At 35.8% G+C, this 20469-nt stretch overlaps 1 protein-coding gene across 3 annotated transcripts in view; it reads left to right on the top strand.

Annotated features, from left to right (window-relative positions):
- The window catches only part of ZCCHC4 (zinc finger CCHC-type containing 4), a 47332-nt gene extending 27461 nt beyond the window's left edge, over positions 1-19871 (top strand). For all 3 annotated transcript variants that reach the window (XM_060147333.1, XM_060147335.1, XM_060147334.1), the window contains 7 exons: positions 3401-3551; positions 5112-5212; positions 12427-12548; positions 12794-12869; positions 14324-14375; positions 14890-15034; positions 19399-19871. In XM_060147333.1, the coding sequence (XP_060003316.1) occupies positions 3401-3551; positions 5112-5212; positions 12427-12548; positions 12794-12869; positions 14324-14375; positions 14890-15034; positions 19399-19534 (783 nt within the window). In that variant the 3' untranslated portion in view covers positions 19535-19871. The remainder of the gene's footprint in view (positions 1-3400; positions 3552-5111; positions 5213-12426; positions 12549-12793; positions 12870-14323; positions 14376-14889; positions 15035-19398) is intronic.
- The last annotated feature ends 598 nt before the right edge of the window (positions 19872-20469 follow it).

Below are 20469 nucleotides of genomic sequence, written 5' to 3'. Positions count from 1 at the left end.
TTAAACTAATCCTTAAAAAATAGACAGTGTCAAGAGTTAACTCCAATCTATGAACTCTGGGTGATAATGTGTCAGTTTAGGTTCATCACTTCTAACAAATGTCCCACTCTGGTGGGTGCTGTTGATAGTGGGAGTGGTTATCCATGTGTGGGGCAGGGAGTATGTGGGATACCTCTGTACCTTCCTCTCAATTTTGGTGTAAACCTAAAACTACTCTAAAAAAAAATAGCCTTGTAATAAAGGGAGAGTGGTTTAAAAAAATCTTCTTTCAATATGATGTTAATAACATCATTGTGAATAAACAACATAGCAGAGCTGATATTTCTACTCCTAATTTGAGCTCTTTGTCAGTCCCATTACAAAATAAAATCTATAACCAACCAAGTAATCACACCTGACAGGAGGTTGGTCAGAAATGTTTGAAATTATCAAGACTGCTTGAAGCATATCCATACATACATATGATGGGTATATATCAATTTTTAAAGAATTGTGAGTCATGTTTTAAGTATATATTGTGCTTTAAGATATTAGCTAATGATAGAATGAAAACCAAGCAAGACTAAAAAACTAAGCATTCAGGAAATGAAAATAGATTCTAAATTGTTGGTTGGGATTGAAAAAATGAGACTCATTGAAAAGTGAGATTTAGTAAGTATAGCCAGTGATGTACTCCTTCCATCAGAATCCGTTTAGCATGGGGATACATATTTTTCAGCCGCGAAAGCTATGAAAACCGAGTATTGAAGTAAATAACAGAATTAGACTTCACTGTTTCCCAGAGCGCTTGTGTGGTTGATAAACACTAGAATTTGAGAACTGATTCGATGAGCATGAAGGAGAACGAGGAATTGAAAGATCACTTGACAGAAGATGAAGAGGGACTTCTCACCTCGGACAGTGACAGTGGAGAAAAGAGAGGAAAGAAGTGGATTCTGAAGGCATTTCCCAGATGGAAACCAGAAGACTTGGTGTAATTACTCTGTGTACACCTGAAACTAATATAATGTTATACGTCAGTTATACCTCAATTAAAAAAAAAAAAGAAGACTTGGTGATTTCACCGGGGGTGAAATCAAAGATGACTTGGGGCCGTGACCTGGATTCATCTTCCATTCTTCAAAACAGAGAGTAGGGGAGTGTGGAAGCGACGTTTGGAAATGTTGAGTTTGTGGGGCTGGCACGACATCGACGTGCAAGTGTCCAGTGTGGTCTCTTGAAACTGGGGGGCTTTGAGCTCAGGGGGGTTGTCAGCACTGGTGACACAGCTGAGGAAGGAACTGAGTTCATACTACTGCTTGGTGCTGCAGTAGTGGGTCAGGTATTTGTTTATTTGTTTTTAATACCAGACCATGATTTTGCTTTTTAATTTAAACAATAAAGACAAGAGTAAAATTACATTTACATACCGAAGAGTTGGCTAGCAATTTCATATATCTTAAGAAAGTAACATGTAAGTAGCCTTTTCTAGGAAATTCTATGTAACTTTTATTGAGAGTTTATAGAATTACCTTACAAGTTTCTAGAATAACAGTTGGAATAAGCTGCCAAGACTGAGCTCCATGTTTTGTTTCACAGAAGAAACCAGTCATCCAGCCCAGGCTCTCCTTTCTCTGTATTTTAGGAGCAGCCACTAAATGGCACTGCAACTGCAGAGAGTGACCTACAGAAAACTATTGTTTAATGATTTTACTGTCTCCCCTTTTTCTACCTACTTACGGAGTCAGGGTTTTCAGTAGAGATTACCATCTACTAATCAATCACCAAAGCATTTAAGTGTCTACTAGGTGTCTGTCTGTGAAGGCATATAAGCCTTTGAGGTACCATGTGCCTTTGAGGATCTAAGCCTCTGCCACTGCACAGAAGCTCTTCACAGTTCATGGGATTAAAAAGTAGGAGTTTTCTGCACAGGATTTTTTTCATAGCAAATAATATAGTCTTTTGCGTAATAAAAAATGTCATACACCTTATTGGTAAGGTGGTTAAAGTGTGTACAGAGGGTGGCTATTTAAAATGCCGAGCACTTTTTTATTGATAACTGAGATGAAGAACAGAGTTAAGTTATTGTCAACCTTGGTGGCGTAAGCAAGTGTCTGTTTCCCATAGGTGGTCAACATTAGGACCCTCAGCAACCTAGGACGGGACATCCCACCATTGATTCTTACCTGGGAAGATATTCTTTAATTTCTTTTTTAATTTGGTTAAGAGTTCAGGCCTCGTTCACGTATTTTCTTTTTTCTACTTTTAACTCTAAGGGGTTTTAATTAATTAATTTATTTTAAAATTTGTATTGGAGTATAGCTGGTTTACTCTAAGGAATTTGAAGTTTTTCAGTAACATCATCTGTACTTTTAGTCCTTGTTCGTGTAGGCAGGTTAAGGAAGTGCCAGGCAGCACTTGAAAAATGATTAACCTTCTTGACACCATCCTTTGCTGTAGGACTTTGAGGAGGAAGTTAATAAAGACTTTACTAGAGAAAAGGGATTAGGATGTTGTGATTTTTTTTCCTTTCATCAGTTGGGTCTTCTAAGTTGATTTAGTAGTAAAGCAATATATATTTTATTATAAAGTACATATAGGTTTATTATAGTTTAAATGCCATTAAGCTTTCAAATCTTCTGCCACTTTGTATACTGTAAGTGTTGAGTTGCTTTTATAGATAAGTACTTGAAAGCAACTACAAAGTCAGTAGATTAGAGCTAATATTACAGGTCTGTCTCTTACTGACTTCTCCCAAAGCAAAAAAGTGATAAATATCCTAGACAGTTTTTAATGTTAACTTTGCAATCACTAAAAACACGTCAGCTTGCTGGGAAAATGTGTTAATGGCATGGTTTCATGGCCTGGGTAAGCTTTATTTGTGAGCTTTCATTTATTTACTTTGCATGTTCAAATGTGCCTGTCATTTACCTGGCACTCAAAAACATGTGCATGTTTAACTGGTAATTAGGCTCTCATTAACCTGAACTTATGGTGGTGGACAAACCAGACAGGAAAAAATATGTCTTATTCGTCTTTGTGTCTCCAGTGTTTAGCACAGTCCTTACTTCTGTTTGTTCAATTGAATTTAGCATTTTAGATAGTCCTCATGGGTACTGAGTTTCTCTCTTTTAGGTTACTAAATTTAGTTTTTTAATTTAACCATTTGAATGTGTAGTTCTCTGATAGTGATGGTGTTTGGATTTGCAATTTTAAAAACCCACTTATCAAGGAACCCAAAGATAAAATCTTACAGGAGCTGAATGAGAGAGGCTTCAGGATGTCACTGAGGGACTCTGGGGTGGCAGGATGGGTGAAGTTCAGTCCGAAGAGTGAGACTGAGCCTAATGCATTCTCCTCCCAATAGGATGAAGTACCTCCCTTTAGTCCTAATTTAGAAATGAATTTCTGTTTGTTCCAGGCTGCCCTTGAAGTATGCAGAACATTTTTACAGAAGGATAAAGGTGAAGGAGTCATTATGGTGACAGATCCTCCTTTTGGTGGCTTGGTTGAACCTCTGGCTGTTACATTCAAGAAGTTAATTGCTATGTGGAAAGAAGGTCAAAGCCAAGGTGTGTAATTTATTACTTACTGCAAAATAAACATGTATCTATGTATATACTTCCTGTCAAATATTAGCAGAGCTCAGTGAATCAGAGCACTGATAAAATATACATGTCTCGTTCTCTTCTTTTTTTAAAAATAGGCTTATTTGATAATAACTTTATCGTCATGATACACTTCGTATTATTCTAATCATGTGTTTTAAAAATGGCTCATAGGTAAAGTATTTGTTTTTGGTGGGCATAAGGGGACATTATGAAGAATAGCAGTGAACTGTTGGCATTTCTTCAGTAAATATTTCCTGAATGGCCACTATGTACCAGGTACTGTTTAGGTGCTGGGAATGGAAGGGTGAACAAGACAGACACTTATCTCTGCCCACTTAGACCTTACATTTCCTCTTCCAAAAGTCTTGCCCAGAACTCTAGGAGGGCACCCAGCCCCTGGTCCACAGCTGTAAACTGTGCCAAGATTTGTGTGGGAAGGTTGGCTGTCCAGTCGCCTAACAGTGGTTATCAGTGTCACATGGATACCCAAGCTTAGAAGTGGGTTAATGACTGGGGGATATTCAGCTTAAAATGGCTTAGGACTTCAAAGTATTTTATGTAATTATCTAATTAGTCAGTATAATCATTTTTCAGTTTCCAACCTGCAAGTTGATAAATGTAAGAGTGTCAGGAATTTGTGATCAAGCTTCTCCATTAATTGTGCTATATAAATAGTGTGCTTTGGGGACAGGATGCAAATGAAATTTAAAACATGACTCACAGTGCTAAGTATTCCACTTATTTTTGGTTCTGAAGTCTACTTATCAGAGTGGATAAAGTCATTGTTGTTGGGAAAGCAATAAAAAGCTTTGTGAGCTTGAACTGATTCTGCTGCTTATTAGCTGCATGAATTTGAACAAATTGCTTAAATTTTGCAGCTTCAGTTTCCGCATCTTTGAAATGAGATTACTATATTAACATCTAACTCCAGGGGTTATTTAAGGAGATAACATACAGAAAGCACCTAGCATTGTACTAGCCTGTATCAGGTGCTCTGTAATTAATAGCTGTGTCCCCTGTCTCTCATAAAAATTAATTTGGATAAAATTGTTCATAAGAATCTTCCATGATTCAGAAAAGATGGATTCACCCTGAAAGCTGGCATAGTGAGTTATGGCAGAGCTAAGATTCAGACCTAAGGCCTTCTGCATTTTGGTCCAGGTTTCCTTCTTCCATATCATAACCACCTTTATGCTTCAAAGTGATGCTCATTTTTTATCTCCCACTTTTTTTGTAATATCTTTGCCTTTACCTAGACTATAGTGATATGCATGTAAAGATAACTTTTACATACCATGTATAGCTGTGTTTAGATATAAAAGAATGTTTCCATTGACTTTTGGGAAAGGTCAAGTTATAAATGGTACTCTGGTAAATCATCTCTTCGTTTGTATGATTTAAATGTATTGAAGGATTACAATTTCTCCCAATACCATATATTTTCAGTAACAGCTTTCTACTTTATTTTTTTCTTTAATATCAGTTTCTTATTTTCTTTTCTCTTTTTTTGTGATCCATTAGATAACAGTCACAAAGAACTACCCATATTCTGGATTTTTCCCTATTTTTTTGAATCCCGAATTTGTCAGTTTTTCCCAAGCTTCTGCATGCTGGATTACCAGGTATAGTAAATATTTTGTTTTCTGACATGGTTGGGGAATGGATATTCTGCTTAAATAAATATTCTGATAAGATGATTCATCAGTTTTAGTAAATGCAAACACTATAAGCTGTATGAAACACTAAAACTATATCATATGTAACTTAGTGCAGTAGTTCCTAAATGTCTGTAATCTCTAGGGTGCTTATTAAAAATATAGATTCTTAGGTACCAAAATAAACCTACTAAATCAAAAGCAGAGGGTAAAGCCCTAAGAAAAAATATTTTACCAAGTTTCCCAGGTGATTCTGAACTGTAGCCAGGTTTTAGACCAAATGATCTGATCTTTCATCATCACCAGAAGATTGTGCAGCACCCCAGGATCATCATTATGAACATGGGTTTTCTCCATTCAGAGGTTGTAGAGAAGTAAATTGCTTTTTCTGGTGGGTGGAATGCCATGTATACTTAACTTTGCTGCTCAGAGGATGCCAGGAGCTCTAAGGAGGGGTGTGCCCAAGGTTGTGGCATGTCAGAGAAGCAGAGATGCTGAGGTGTGGGTGTGCTGATTCAGGGCAGACTGACTGGACCTCCTCCTTTGCATCCTTGTCCTTCAACTCCTTCTGTTTCAATGTCCAGTCTCCTGGATTCATTTCCTTGGGTTCTGAGGTTAACCCTGTTGTCGCCATCACTATGTGTGGTCACCAAGTGGGCACTGCTTCCAGGTTTGTAATGACATTTTTCTATTTGATTTTTCTGAGCAGTTGACTAGCCTCTGATTCAGGCTTTTCAGCTCTAGAACTGTAAACGTCTTCACTAGTTGTTCCAAGATAGCACTTGTTTCTTTTTTTTTTATATAGTTGATTTACAATATTGTGTTAGTTTCAGGTGTACAGCATAGTGATTCAGTATTTTTGCAGATTATATTCCATTATATGCTATTGCAAGATAATGGGTATAATTCCCTATAGCACTTGGTTCTAATCTTTCTAGTCTTGAAGATATACACTATTATGAAAATTATTTAGAAATAATGAAACAGTGTTACCAGAAATGAGGGGATAGATCCTACCTGTGATTCTACCTCACATAGCAAATATTATAATTTTGAGGTACAGTTGACTCTTGAACAACAGGAGGATTATGGGTGCAGTTGAAAATTGGTATATAACTTATAATCAGCCCTCTGTATGTGAGGTTTCTCCATATCTGCAGTTTCACATCTGTGGATCCAACCAACTTTGGTTCAGTATTTACTATTGAAAAAAATCCACGTATAAGTGGACCCACGCAGTTCAAACCATGCTGTTCAAGGGTCAGCTGTATTCACATCCAGTCTTTTTAAAAAACACTTTTACGTATTTGTAATCATAGAAGATGAATATGAATTCTGCTTTCTTCATTTCTGCCTTATATAAGTGTATATTTTAAAATGTAGCTACATAATCTTATGCTTTTAACAAGTAAATTGTTCCATCAATAGGGTATGTTATCATTCTCTTCTTTTTGGACTTAGAGGTTGCTCCCACCTTTAAGGTACTATAAATAACACTGCCATGAACATCTTTTATTCATATAATTTTTCCATAACTCCCTTAAAATAAATTTCCAAAACTAAAATAGAATTATAAAAGTTACATTATCAAATTTAATGGACTTTTTTATGGCTCTTGAACCATATTAACAGTGTCCTTTCCAAAAGTGTGTAGCACAAGTCATTTTAACCTTGACTTCTTGAGCTCTGCTTTAGGCAAATCCATACCATATATCTTCTCAAAGCTGGTTTACTTTCCTTTTTAGGGCATCCAGTTTTCTGTTTCTTATCTGAAGGATGCTTCTAATATGGACATTTGCAATGCAGAGATAGCTGACATATCCTAAAGACGTTAACTAAGTAAACTATTTCTGGTTTCCAGGAGCACCTGCTGCCTTTGACAGTGAATAATCATCTAGTACAATGTTTGGCACGTAGTAGGTGCCCTGTACATGTTGAATGAATATTTGAATGAAAAGGGCACGAACTCTGGAGTTGAAAAGGAACTAGGTTATAATGCTGGTTCTGCCACCTACTAGCTAGTCCTACACATTTTATCTAACTCTCTGAAACTCATCTTACCTGTTAAATGAGCATAGTAATAATATATCTGCTTCATAAGGTTTTAAGAATTATTTGAGATAATACATTAAAAGATTCAGCCTCATCCCTGACACACAGCAAATATAGAAAAAAGGTTATTGCTATAAGCATTGTCGTAACCATCACTATAGTCATCATTCAGATGGCCCCAGAATGGGGGTAAAACTTTTCTTCAATTTTTATGTCAGAAAACACATTATTTTAACTGCAAAACACATCATTCCTCAGAAAACTGTTTCATCCACAATTTAGAGATGAGTTTTCACTGTGGGCAAGAGTTTCAGTTGGTGAGGAGGCAGAAGAAGGCAGATCCAGAATAAAGCAGATGAGAGTGATTATTAATGTGTAGTAACCAGTTATTGTTTGTTTAGACAGCCTGTGTTACTAGGAAAGAACTTTTCGAAATACTGTAGTTTTAATTTTAAGAACTAGTTCCAAGGTCCAAGCTTACTGAAAGTAATCATATGATTCAGTGCATTGGTGGAAAATGTTCTAATTAGGCCATGTGTATCAGGGTGAAAAGCAGTCTTTCCAATAAAGAGAAAGCCAACCTTTGAGAAGAAGAATTAGAATAAAACCTATAAAACAAAAAAAATCTTCATTTTTTCATGATTCCTATTAAAGATAAGAACACTACTGCCCATTACATGCTCAGTGGGAGAAACTGATTTTGCCAGATCTCCTAGGGTATATGTAAACTTTGTTTGTTGTACCTCCCCTTTGATGATTTTTCTACTATTTTTTTTTTTTTGAAACTCTTTCTGGACTTATTATCCTTTCTGAGCCTTTTGCATTCTTTTTTTTTTCTTTTGTTACTTTAACTTCATTTTGTGGTAATTTTTTTCCTTTTATATTAGCCACCTTCATCAAATGAAAAATTTGAAAGTTTCCTCTCCTCCTTCATAGGTCTTTTCCCATAGACATTGATTAGGCCTTCTTTCTGACTTTGCCTGAGATGATTATAAGCCCCGAAACCACAATGCAGTAAAAAAAAAAAAAAAAAATCACTGAATCTCTTTTTTTGGAAATACTTTATAGGTAAGAGGAAGGCGGAAATGCTGCAAATCTTCATAAACTATAAATCATGTAGACTCTTCAGTGATAAAGCACTTGATGAGTACAGAATAAAATAGCTATCAAAGACGTAGAAAACCAAGAGCTTTATTAAGGGCAGATTAGAAAGGAAGGATTTGGTAATGAAAAGAAATTCTGATTTAGAGTCAGAAGAAGTTTGAGTCTTAGCACTGCCTTTTAGAAGATTAAATATAATCTTGAGGGAAGTCACTTTATCTTTCCAGGTCTCTGTTTCCTTACCTATAAAATAAAATGACTAAACCAGAAAAAGGATGCCAGATAAGTTTTACTTCTAGACTTAAGCCTGATAAATTGGTAGTGACTTTCTGGAGAATTTGTTGAGAATATCAGGCTCAGTGGCAGAGAGTAGCGTGACTGATTAGTGATGTCTGCCACAGGGTCAGGGTCAGGGAGTGATGGCATTCAGGTCCTGTATTTACCATATCTGAACTAGATCTTCTCACTTCCCTTCCACCTTGAACATGCTATGATCTCTCGTTTCTGCTTAATCTGGGACATTTGTCTGGATTGTTAAAAGTAGAGATCTTTGTTTTTTTTTAAAGCTGTCGGTTAAAAAATCATCCTGTTTAGAAAACTGTTTGTTTTTCGAGTCTGGTTTCATGTTCAGAAATGAAGAGGTTTTGACAGGAATTTCTGAGAAATGATTGTAAATTATAAGGTGAAATTCTCAAAATTCAATATACAATAAACATAAAACATTTAATGGATTTGAAGTGATGAGGAATAACACACACATATATATGTATGTGTATGTCTGTGTAATACATATGATATTTAAAATAAGAGGTTACATGGAATATGGTGTGACTAAAAAACCTTATTGCTATGGTAGAAGTTGATTGATGGAGCTGAAGAGTTCACTTGGAATCTTTTGAATATATTGAAATTAAACAGAACACACTTTAGGGATTTATGAAAATACAAACATGTACTCTGTTTTATTTAAGCTTTGTTTCCTAGCATGATGCCTGGAGCATAGTAGGTGCAGAATAATAAATGTTTGTCGACTTGAATGTCTTGTTTTCCGTATAACTAGTTTCAGTCTCATGTTGCAGAAGAAATTTGTGTATAGATAAAATTAAAAGTTAGGAATTGCAGAGATTTTGTGCTTTCCCTCATTTCTATACAGTACTTCATCACATTAATCAGTTCCATGGGAGAAATTTTCTATTCAAAAATGCCTCTCATCATCATTGTGAGTGAAATGTCAGGGATAATGATGGGAAAATGGTGTATCAGCTCTACCACTAGTGATACGCAATTTGCAAAATTGTGTTTGCTTTACAGCACTTCCATAGGAGGTTTATTTGTGTGGATGAAGCTATGAAATATGGATGTATGTTAGAGGTACATTAATTTACCCTAGCAGCATGCATTTTACATACCATATGTTTATAGTTAATTAGCACAACAAACCCACATTTAAAAATAATAATAATCTCAATTAGGTTATGCAAGATCAAGTAATCAACCAGCTCCCTGACGCACATATTCTCTGACTCCTTAGGTAACCATAAAGAAATTCTTTTTTTTTCCCTCTCTTCCATCTGCTATCTATTATATTGCATGGACTATTCCATTTACTAAAAATCTTTCTGAGATACTCTTTCCCAGCATTTGAAAATCTTCATAAGATTCTCTTGGGAAGAATTCTTTTTCTTATGACACTCATAAATGTTCAAAATATCTTTGTTGAATTTAATATGGTACCATATATTTACTGAATACATAGAGAAGGTGCATTAGGGAAAAATTATGAATTTAAATCATTTTAAAAGAAAACTACTTAAGGTACTATTTTACGGTGATTTTGAAGTAAAATCTACTTTTGTATCTTAGCCTCTAATAGGTAACGTATATTCATAGAATTTTAAAGTTGTAAAGATGCATAGCCTTAACGTAGGCTGACTTCCCAATGTAATAATCCTTTCCACTAAATTCGTGACAAGCAGTCATCTAGTCTCACTTGAATGCTTTCCCTGAGCAAAGTCCTACAGCCTTACAAGGCAACTCAATTTATTTAATAGCTCTAATCGTTAGAAAAGTTTCTCATATGGAGATAAAATATGCTCCCTATTAACTTCTAACCATTGGTCCTACTTCTGTTTTCCGAAGCAATAAAGGATAAGTCTAATTTCTATTCCACATGACACCCCTTCAGTTATAACATAGCTATCAGATCCTCCCAGTCTTCTCTTTTCTGAATAAACACCCCCAATCTGTTAAACTATAAGCCCTACTTATTCCCATTACTTTCAATAGAAATGAACTGGCTTTATTAATGTCTCTCTTAAAATGTAGCAGCTGAATGGAGGGCTTCAAATGTGATCTAACTTCGTCTCCCTTCCTTGTTACACTATTACAGTTCTGTGTAAGCCGGCTGTGAGGCCACACCAGTCTTACACCTTTGTGATAGACTGTGGACTCCCCACGTTGGACTGTGCGTGCTCACATGCCAAACGCCCTAGGGCTTTTTTTTTTCCGCACTGTCTCTCATTTAGCTGAGTCTCCTCATCCTGTACTTATTTTTTTCCCACTGCTGAAGTTTGTTAATCAGTCTTCCTAAATTTGTTCACCTGTAAATCTAGCAGGCATTGGCATAGCCATGGAGAGAGCTCAGGAATCTCCCTCCCATTAAAGTCCTCTCTTTCCATTGTCACCGATTCCTTACATTTTTGTAATTCTCTCATTAAATAGCTACTTTGCAAGTCAGTTCTGTTGTAAATTCTTAAGTGTAACCTTATTTAGAATCTAAAGAATTTATTACAACTTACTTGAAAGTTGCGATCTACCTGTATTAACCTTATAAAAATCTCATGGTATTCTTGTGGGTCATGTAAAGCAGTGGCTCTCAAACTTTAGTGTGCCAGGAGGGCTTGTTAAAAATAACAGATTGCAGGGTCCCACCTCCAGAGTTTCTGTGTTATTAGGTCCCAGGTGGGGCAAGAATTTGCATTTCTAACAAGGTCCCAGGTGATGCTGATGTTGCTGATCCAGACACCAAACTTTGAGAATTACTGATCTGAAGATGGATGGACTTAGTGGCCAGGTGGATTCATGGCAGGTTTAAAACCAAATTGAGAATGTGTATGGATGATAGGGTGGAGGAGGAGAAGGGAGCAAGAAGCTAATAGAAATCATGCTTGTTGGCCTCAGTTTACTTTCCAGATAATCTGCAGAAATGGAAAGTTGAGTTAGGGATCTTGAGGAGAGAGGTAAACATTCGAAATAGTCATTGTGGGGAAAACAACTATAGTTATAGATTTCCCTCTGCACTCCATCCTTCTATCTGTCTCCACCATATGCCGGGTCCTGAATTCAGTGTTTTACATACATTGTCTCATTTAACTTTCATAACAACTCTAAGGTAAGTATCAGTAACCTCCTTTTCCAGATGAAAATGATGCAGACTTGCCTGAGGTCACATAAAAAGTGAGTGGCAGAGCCACTGCCTGGCCCCCACAAGGAAGTGACCATCACAAAAACCAAGATAGGTGTTTCTCAGTGGGGAAGGAGGAATGCTGGGTTGGCTGTGTCAGAGAGTGATGGTGGAGGGCCACACTGAGGCTGCGCTGAGCCTTGGGGAATTGAAAACGGGCATGCAGTGAATTTCACAGGCAAAAAATGAAAAGCCCTATACAAGCTGGCACAGATCATCAAAGGTGGAATGTTTTAATGCCCAAAGCTAAAGTCTTAATTATATAAAAGCCTTTCCTGCAAAGTCTGTTGCATTGGATAAAAGATTAGAGTTGTTTTTTGAATCCTAGGTAACATGAATGTGTCATAACAAATTTTACCTTTTTTATAATGAAATTTTACTCTCATAGAGGCCCCTCTGAGGCTGTTGATTAATAAGTAAACTCTTGCTTTTGAGAACTTCTTATTAAATACTCTGATTTAATTTGTACCTTGGCATCAGTTTGTTCATTTATTGGTTAAAGAATCTTAACGAATGTCGACTCATTTGAGAAATTTTTCCTTTTTAATTTTTTTAAACTTTCTAGGTAGATTATGATAATCATGCACTTTATAAACATGGAAAGACAGGACGGAAACAGTCTCCTGTGCGTATTTTCACCAATATCCCACCCAACAAAATAATCCTTCCTATTGAAGAAGGGTACAGGTAAGAGAGACCTTGAAGTACACAAGTCACTGAAAATAAAGTTCCATATATCTAACACCAAATGCCTTTCATACTGACTCATGTAGTTCTTTTATTACTTTTAAATTTGGCCTATAATGTTATATTGAATTTAATTTGAATTACACCGAACTTTTGTAACAAATGCCTTGTGAACTTTTATCTACCTTGTGAATCTCAATAAGTATATGCAGCTGATTTCTTCGAGTCTTTTCTTTTCTCCTTAGATTTTGCCCTCTGTGTCAACGATATGTTTCTCTAGAGAATCAGCACTGTGAACACTGTAATTCTTGCACATCCAAGGTACAGTTTTCTTTAGAATGTGTTTTTACTCAAACATATTAGTTTTATTTTAGGTCACTAGTTTCATTACATTTGTTTAATGTTATTTTGTTAATATTTTAATTTGTATTAATGTGTTATCATTTATTAATTATAATTTAATATAATATTTTTTCTCTAATTATAAAGTATGGCAGGCTTTTAAAATACTTAGTTGCCTTCATCATCATTAACAACTATTTGAGTTATTTTTATATGGTACTATATGACTGCTAAAATTATTAGTGTTTCAAATAAGGCACTAAATAAGGGCTAAATTTTGTTGAGGGCAAAATTAAGGTGTTTCGAATAAGGAATTGAACTATTAGATACCATCACTGTTCTGATGAAGCAATAATTAATAACATGTGCTGTGTATTTACTCCTCACATCACTAGTAGACAGGGCTTTTTACAGATGAGGAAGGACTACAGGGGACATACCTCCTAGTTATTTTTTTAGGAAGGTGGGATCACCTTTAGGTTACTCGGTTATTTTAACTAAATCCAGTCAGAAAGAACACGTGAAGTTTAGTTGGCTGATATGCACATATTATTTGCCAGAGGAAAGGCTATATTTTTAAAACTATTGAAAAGTACATTTTTTATAACTTTATAATTATATTACTGGTTATACTGGTTTTTAACTATGGTAACACATCTGATTATATATTTCCAATTAGTTTAGAAATTATCTGTATTCTTCATTAAAAAAAATTATGCTCAGATCATACAAAGTACAAAATGAGGAAAACAAAATTTTATTATTTAGAGATGCACACGTAAGTGGAAAAAATAAACAAAAGCAAGGAAGTGACCATCACAAAAACCAAGATAGGTGTTTCTCAGTGGGGAAGGAGGAATGCTGGGTTGGGAAGGGGCATGTGGGGAAGTGTCTAGAGTACTGATGGTATTGTCTCTTGACTTGTTGGGTTCATCAGTGTTCACTTTATAATACTCATTAAACTGGACATATGCATCTCATGTACTTTTTTAGGTATGTTTTATTTCACAGTTTTTAAATTACTCAAATAGTAATCTCTATCCTTCTAAATTACATTAAGTTCTCAAATATGAATGTTATTAAGGATTATACCAGCTAGACACATAAAAACTATGAGTCATTAATTCTCTTGAAATTTTCATTGAGTCCTTCTTTATGCAGATTGGGTTGCTCGATCTGGAGTGGACTTTGAAGATCATTTAGATAAATCCTCCAGTTTTAGAGTTAAGGAAATTGGGGCCCATCAAGGAGGCGTTTGAGTTGAGTAGAGAAATGCATAAATTAAAATCAAAGTATTTAATAGTAAAGCCCAGGAAAGTGAGAAATAAGGAATGAATAATTTACACAGATTTTAATAAGACATTTTAATTTTTAATTGTGGAAATTTGATTTTTAGTGACAAGTTAAACATAATTTAAAAATTGTTTTTGTAGGATGGCAGGAAATGGAATCATTGCTTTCTCTGCAAAAAGTGTGTAAAGCCTTGTAAGTATTCAGACTTAAGTGTTTGAGATCTTCTGAAAATATTTGACTTTTTCTTCATCTAAATAGGGTTTTTATTTAACTGTATTTACAAAAGAAAAAAATAATAGAGACTTGCCTTAATTTACTTGCTTTTTAATTTTTACACTTGCCAAAATGTATGTTCTCTCCTTCAAAGAGAGACATGACTTTAACCCTGTTTCAGTGTTGCATTTGCTTTGGCTTGTTTTAACAGGGTTTTGTATCACTCAGCCAGCCCCCATTTTGTCAGTGGCTCTAAGCTCATGACTCAGGGCAGAAGGGCTGAATTTGTGGCCATGTATCAGAAAGAAGTTAGCTGGTTTACATGGAATTCCAGCCTCTTAACCTTGGCCTCTTTAGCCAAATTATAATTAGCTATGCAAAGCAATCACAATATTTGAAGTAAACACTATTCACGCTTGCTTATCATAAAGGTTAATCAAATGAAAAATTATATTAAATGAACCTCTTCTAATACCTAATTTTTATTTTACAGCCTGGATCCACTGTAACATTTGCAATCACTGTGCTCTTCCAGATCATTCTTGCAACGGCCCTAAAGATGGCTGCTTTATTTGTGGTGAATTAGATCATAAACGGAGTACTTGTCCTAACATCTTTACGTCTAAGAAAGTTAACAAGTTAGTTGAATTCTTTTATTTACTAGAAAAAATTTTCCTTGTATATTTGTACAGAGCAATCCACAGAAGTACACAATAATCAGAGGATCCAGAAATGCTAAATGCTAAATTAATTGTTGCTTTCACTGTTAGGTATTGTTTGCATAGATGGGGAGAGGGAGGATATGAAGGTGAGTCAAAGAGCTAAAAATTTTACAGGTAAGGCATGAAAATAACCAAAATATAAGGCAGAAAGTGACTCACTTCCTATATATTTGTGTAATATAGCTGTGTAATTCAGAGCAAGGTTACACCAATGACAATAGTATATTTAGAAAAACTATTGGTATTTCAACTGGGCTAACTTGAATGTCACACTTTTTTCCTTTTAAACTGAAGGGCTTATAGCTATTGAGTCCTCTTGTTTTACTGATGTGAAAACCAGATAGCCAAGTTTAACATTATATGACCGTTGAGATCAGGATAAAAATTTTGAGCTATCATATGACTTGTGATGAAAAAAAATCTATTATTATTAGAAGTATCTGATGGTTTAGTAGCTACTTGTGATTGTATTAGAATTCTTTTCCATTTTTTTTTTTTTTTGGTCAGTAGAAATCATTTTTTTCCATTAAAGCCCAGCCACTTGAATTCTGCCTAGTATTTAAGCTACCTTTTCTATTACTTTTTATCAAATTTACTTTAAATAATTATTTCCACTAAGTAATCTAGGGTAGAAGTGGAATTTTAAAAAATAATTAAAGAGGTGTATTGAAGAGTCTTATAAAATATTTTTTTATAAAGCTTTAAGAATAGAATACAACCTAATAAAGGATCGATCTGGGGTTGTTGCACTATTACAATGTAATTCTGCTTGCAAACAACATGCTCAGCCTTTGATTCTGTGATCTTATGACACGTGGAAACTGAATGTGCATTTTGGTAATACAATGTAGGCTCTTTATTGGTTCTTAAATAGCCCTGACTAGTCTATTTGATAGTAATATGTTGTTTTCATTGAGGGAAATCATGTAGTATCTCTTAGTACTAGATTTTATCAATTTTAATTCAAGACCAAATTCCTTAGGATGTGGTATACCTGATAGTTATTAAATAGTACCACTTTCTTCTCTTAGAGAAGACTCCTAAACTGTGAACAGTGATCTTCAGATACTGCTTTCAAAAAAATTTTACAATGAAATTGACAATGCAAAATTTTTTCTTTATAATAGTAAAAAATAATTTTAATAGCTTTTTTAGCATATATGGCATAAAAGATCTTTTCATCTTATATGTTTTATAGCTGTCATGTTAATTTGGTTTTCCTTGGTACTAATTTTCCTGTGGTTGTGATCTGGCATGATGCTGGCTCCCTCTTGTGGTTAGAGCTCATTTTATCAGTTACATAAATACCTATAATTTAGAGGACAAATACTAGGTCAATTTAATTTTAAGGCAAAATGAAACAATCAGTTTATTATACTCAGTTTATCACTGTTGAGAGACTTTATCTCTGGAAAGTTTTGTTTATTCATATTACAAATGAACATTTTCTTTCTGTTTTTGTTTACTGTATCTTCTAGTGAAATCTGGTTCATGTTTAGTTCTTCTGAGTGGACAAACCAAAGAAAATTTGTTTAAATTTTGTATACAGACATGCATAGCTTCATTGACTTTGCCATCAAGAGATTATACTTCATTAAATTTTCTAAATCTGGGCTTCCCTGGTGGCACAGTGGTTGAGAATCCGCCTGCCGATGCGGGGGACACGGGTTCGTGCCCCGGTCCGGGAAGATCCCACATGCCGCGGAGCGGCTGGACCCGTGAGCCATGGCCGCTGAGCCTGCACGTCTGGAGCCTGTGCTCCGCAACGGGAGAGGCCACAGCAGTGAGAGGCCCGCGTACCGCAAAAAAGAAAAAAAAAAAAATTTGCTAGATCATCACTTATCAGGACATTATCCTACTTCTAAAAAATGGCTGGAGGGAAAGGAGATTTATGTAACATGCACAAAACAGTATAAAGATGACTGTTTTATTTTGAACTTATAGGATACCCCAGTCCATGGTGAAAAATCTAAACATGGAAAAATATAAAATTGCCAAGCAAAATTCTGAGTAGTAGTCATGTGGAGCTACTAATAATAGCTAATATTTATTTATTAATTACTGTATGCTTAGCATTTTACATACCTGAATAATTTATAGTAGAGTATGTAGTATCAAGGTAATTAAGAACACAATTTCCTAAATCAAACTAGTTCTGCCACTTTCTCATGGATGATTTCATAGCCTCTGTTTCTTCCCCTAAAAAAAATGGGGGGAAGGAAAGGGAAGAGTGACATCTGCCTTGGCTCAGTCTCCCAGCTCCTTGAAGTCAAAGACTTTGTCCATTCATTTTTGTATTCCCAACACTTAACATATATACTGAATGAACAAAAGGAGAGGCTGAGTTTGGTCCACTAGGAGATTATATACTGTTTATGAAGCTCCTTTCCCAGGTTTTGGTTCTGGGAAGATCAAGAAGGAGCATTTCCCTAGGACTCGTGGTGGTTTAGGATAAGTGAATCTAACAATTGATATTGCTGGGAAGCCATGGAAATGCCCAGGTTTGCCATTACTGGCAGCCCCAGCCCATCCCTTCATTCATGATATGATAAATGGCATGATTCTGCTAGCTTGGAGAAAGTGAATGGATAGACCAGTAATCTTCCTCAGCTCTAGATTGCCTGTAATGTAGTTCAGAGAGCACCTGAAACAAAGGATCTAGGTGGTTTTTTGTTTGTTTGTTTGTTTTGTTTGTTTTGTTTTTTTTGTTTTGCGGTATGCGGGCCTCTCACTGCTGTGGCCTCTCCCGCGCACAGGCTCAGCGGCCATGGCCCACGGGCCCAGCCACTCCATGGCACGTGGGATCTTCCCGGACCGGGGCACGAACCCGTGTCCCCCGCATCGGCAGGCGGACTCTCAACCACTGCGCCACCAGGGAAGCCCTATCTGGGTGTTTTTTTTCCTGGTGTGATTTAATGTTTTTTAGAGAGTGAGTTTCAACTTGTTCATTTTTTAAAAAAATATCTTTATTAGAGTATAATTGCTTTACAACGTTATGTTGGTTTCTGCTGTACAACAAAGTGAATCAGCTATACATATACATATATCCGCATATCCCCTCCCTCTTGAGCCTCCCTCCCACCCTCCCTATCCCACCCCTCTAGGTCACCACAAAGCACCGAGCTGATCTCCCTGTGCTATGCAGCAGCTTCCCACTAGCTATCTGTTTTACATTTGGTAGTGTATGTATGTTAGTGCTATTCTCTCACTTCATCCCAGCTTCCCCTTCCCACCCTGTGTCCTCAAGTCCATTCTCTATATCTGCATCTTTATTCCTGCCCTGCCACTAGCTTCATCAGTGCCGTTTTTTTTTTTAGATTCTATATATGTGTGTTAGCATACAGTATTTGTTTTCCTCTTTCTGACTTACTTCACTCTGACAGACTCTAGGTCCATCCCCCTCATTACAAATAACTTAATTTCATTCCTTTTTATGGCTGAGTAATATTCCATTGTATATATGTGTCACATCTTCTTTATCCATTCATCTGTCAATGGACATTTAGGTTGCTTCCATGTCCTGGCTATTGTAAACAGTGTTGCAGTGAACATTGTGGTACATGTATCTTTTTGAATTATGGTTTTCTCAGGGTATATGCTCAGTAGTGGGATTGCTGGGTCGTATGGTAGTTCTATTTTTAGTTTTTTAAGGAACCTCCATACTGTTCTCCATAGTGGCTTCAACTTGTTCATTTTGAAGCTAGTCTTCAAGAAGAGACCACAAAATGTGGGCATCTTGTATGGCACTTGTCAGGACTTTTAGATCTACTGAGGAAAGGAAAATTAGCTGTAGGACTATAAGATGGGCCTCTTTACGTTTTTTCAGTTTTTTCCATTGTGCTATTTCATTTTTCTACCACTGCTAACTGCCAGTGTATTGGTCTTTTTTCTGAAAAATGTAATTCAGGGATTTGGAGATTGAAGTGCTGAGTTGAGCAGTACAGATGTACCAAAAAAAGAAAGAAAGAAAGAAAAACCAACCAAAAAACCTCCCAACTCATTGGCCTGACTATTTACTTCTGTGGTGTGTTTCTCCTGAATAGATTGTTCTAAATTTGTAGTCACCATGTTTCAAAGGAATTTCTTTTCTCAAACATTTTGCTTGGTCAGGACTCTATCTCCTTGTTATTATGGTTAGGATTCTGAGGATTTATGCTTATAATACAGTAAATTCTTTCCCTTCTGTTTTCTTATTTGGTTAGCTAGTTAATTAAACTTCAACATAATTACATAATTCACTGTGCTCATTCTACAAAATAATTTAGCACCTTGTTTTTCAGAGCTGTCAGAAAGCAGAAGCAAAGAAAGAGCAATAAGATGAAAATGGAGACCACTAAAGGACAGTCCATGAATCATACAACTGTTACAGGGAAGAAGAAAAGAAGAGAAAGAGCTCATCAATATCTGTGCTCTTAAATGTCCAGTGGCTTGCGAATAAGAAAGATTTATAGATTTATTTGATGCCATTTTCTGAAAGTGCCTCACTGGACTTAAATTCTGTTGCTTTCAAAGGTATGCACCTCTCTAAGCTTGAAAGTAGGCAGGTGGTATTTCCTGGTTTATAGACCTCCTCACCCCCAGCAGCCCCTCTGGAGACCTGGGGAGTTGTTTCATCCTTAGCTGGTTTGCCAGCTCTCAGTGCCTTTTTTCTCTCTTTAAATCTCTTCCAGTCATATTATTTTAGCCTCTTTTATCTGAAAAATGGGCATAAAGCGTCCTTTTGCTAGAAGAAAGAAGAAAATGAGAATGAAAACCTGAGGTTTTGTTTACATTGAACATAAGAGTATGTTAAGTTCGATATTTTAAATATTAAAGTATTGTACAATGGTTTAAACCCCACTTGTAAAGAGAAATACAATGTTTAATTTTTTTTAGACAGAATCTGAAGATGATGGAAAGAATTTTGACAAAGGCAGTCTAAAGATATAAAGATTATGATTATGGTTACATTATTATTATTAAATATTTATTTTTCAAATACTTTTTGCAGTTGTCCTTTGATGGTATAGAATCACCTAAATGTTTGTTGAATGAGTGAGGTATTTAGAATTATGACTTGCCCTGTCATCTTAGTGTCTTTTAACCTAGGCAGTACTTTTCTCTCTTTGTACAAGTAGTAGCAGAAGGCAGGATACTTTGGTTTTCATTTTGGTGATCCTCATTGCTATTCTAATACTTCCTGGTTGTATGTCCTTAGCCAGGTCATTCATTCTCTAGAAGCTACTGTTTCTTCGTTATTATAATGGGGACAATAATAGTTAGACCTCAGGTTTGTTTGTGGTGAAATTAAATGAGGCACATGCCCCTGGCTCTCAGCTCTCCTGCTACCCGTGAGAAACGTTAACAAATGA

This window comes from Lagenorhynchus albirostris, chromosome 4 (genome assembly GCF_949774975.1).
Source record: "Lagenorhynchus albirostris chromosome 4, mLagAlb1.1, whole genome shotgun sequence".
In the NCBI taxonomy this organism is placed as follows: domain Eukaryota; kingdom Metazoa; phylum Chordata; class Mammalia; order Artiodactyla; family Delphinidae; genus Lagenorhynchus; species Lagenorhynchus albirostris.
The sequence above is the reverse complement of the archived record's forward strand: the minus strand, read 5'-3'. Positions and strand labels throughout refer to the sequence as shown.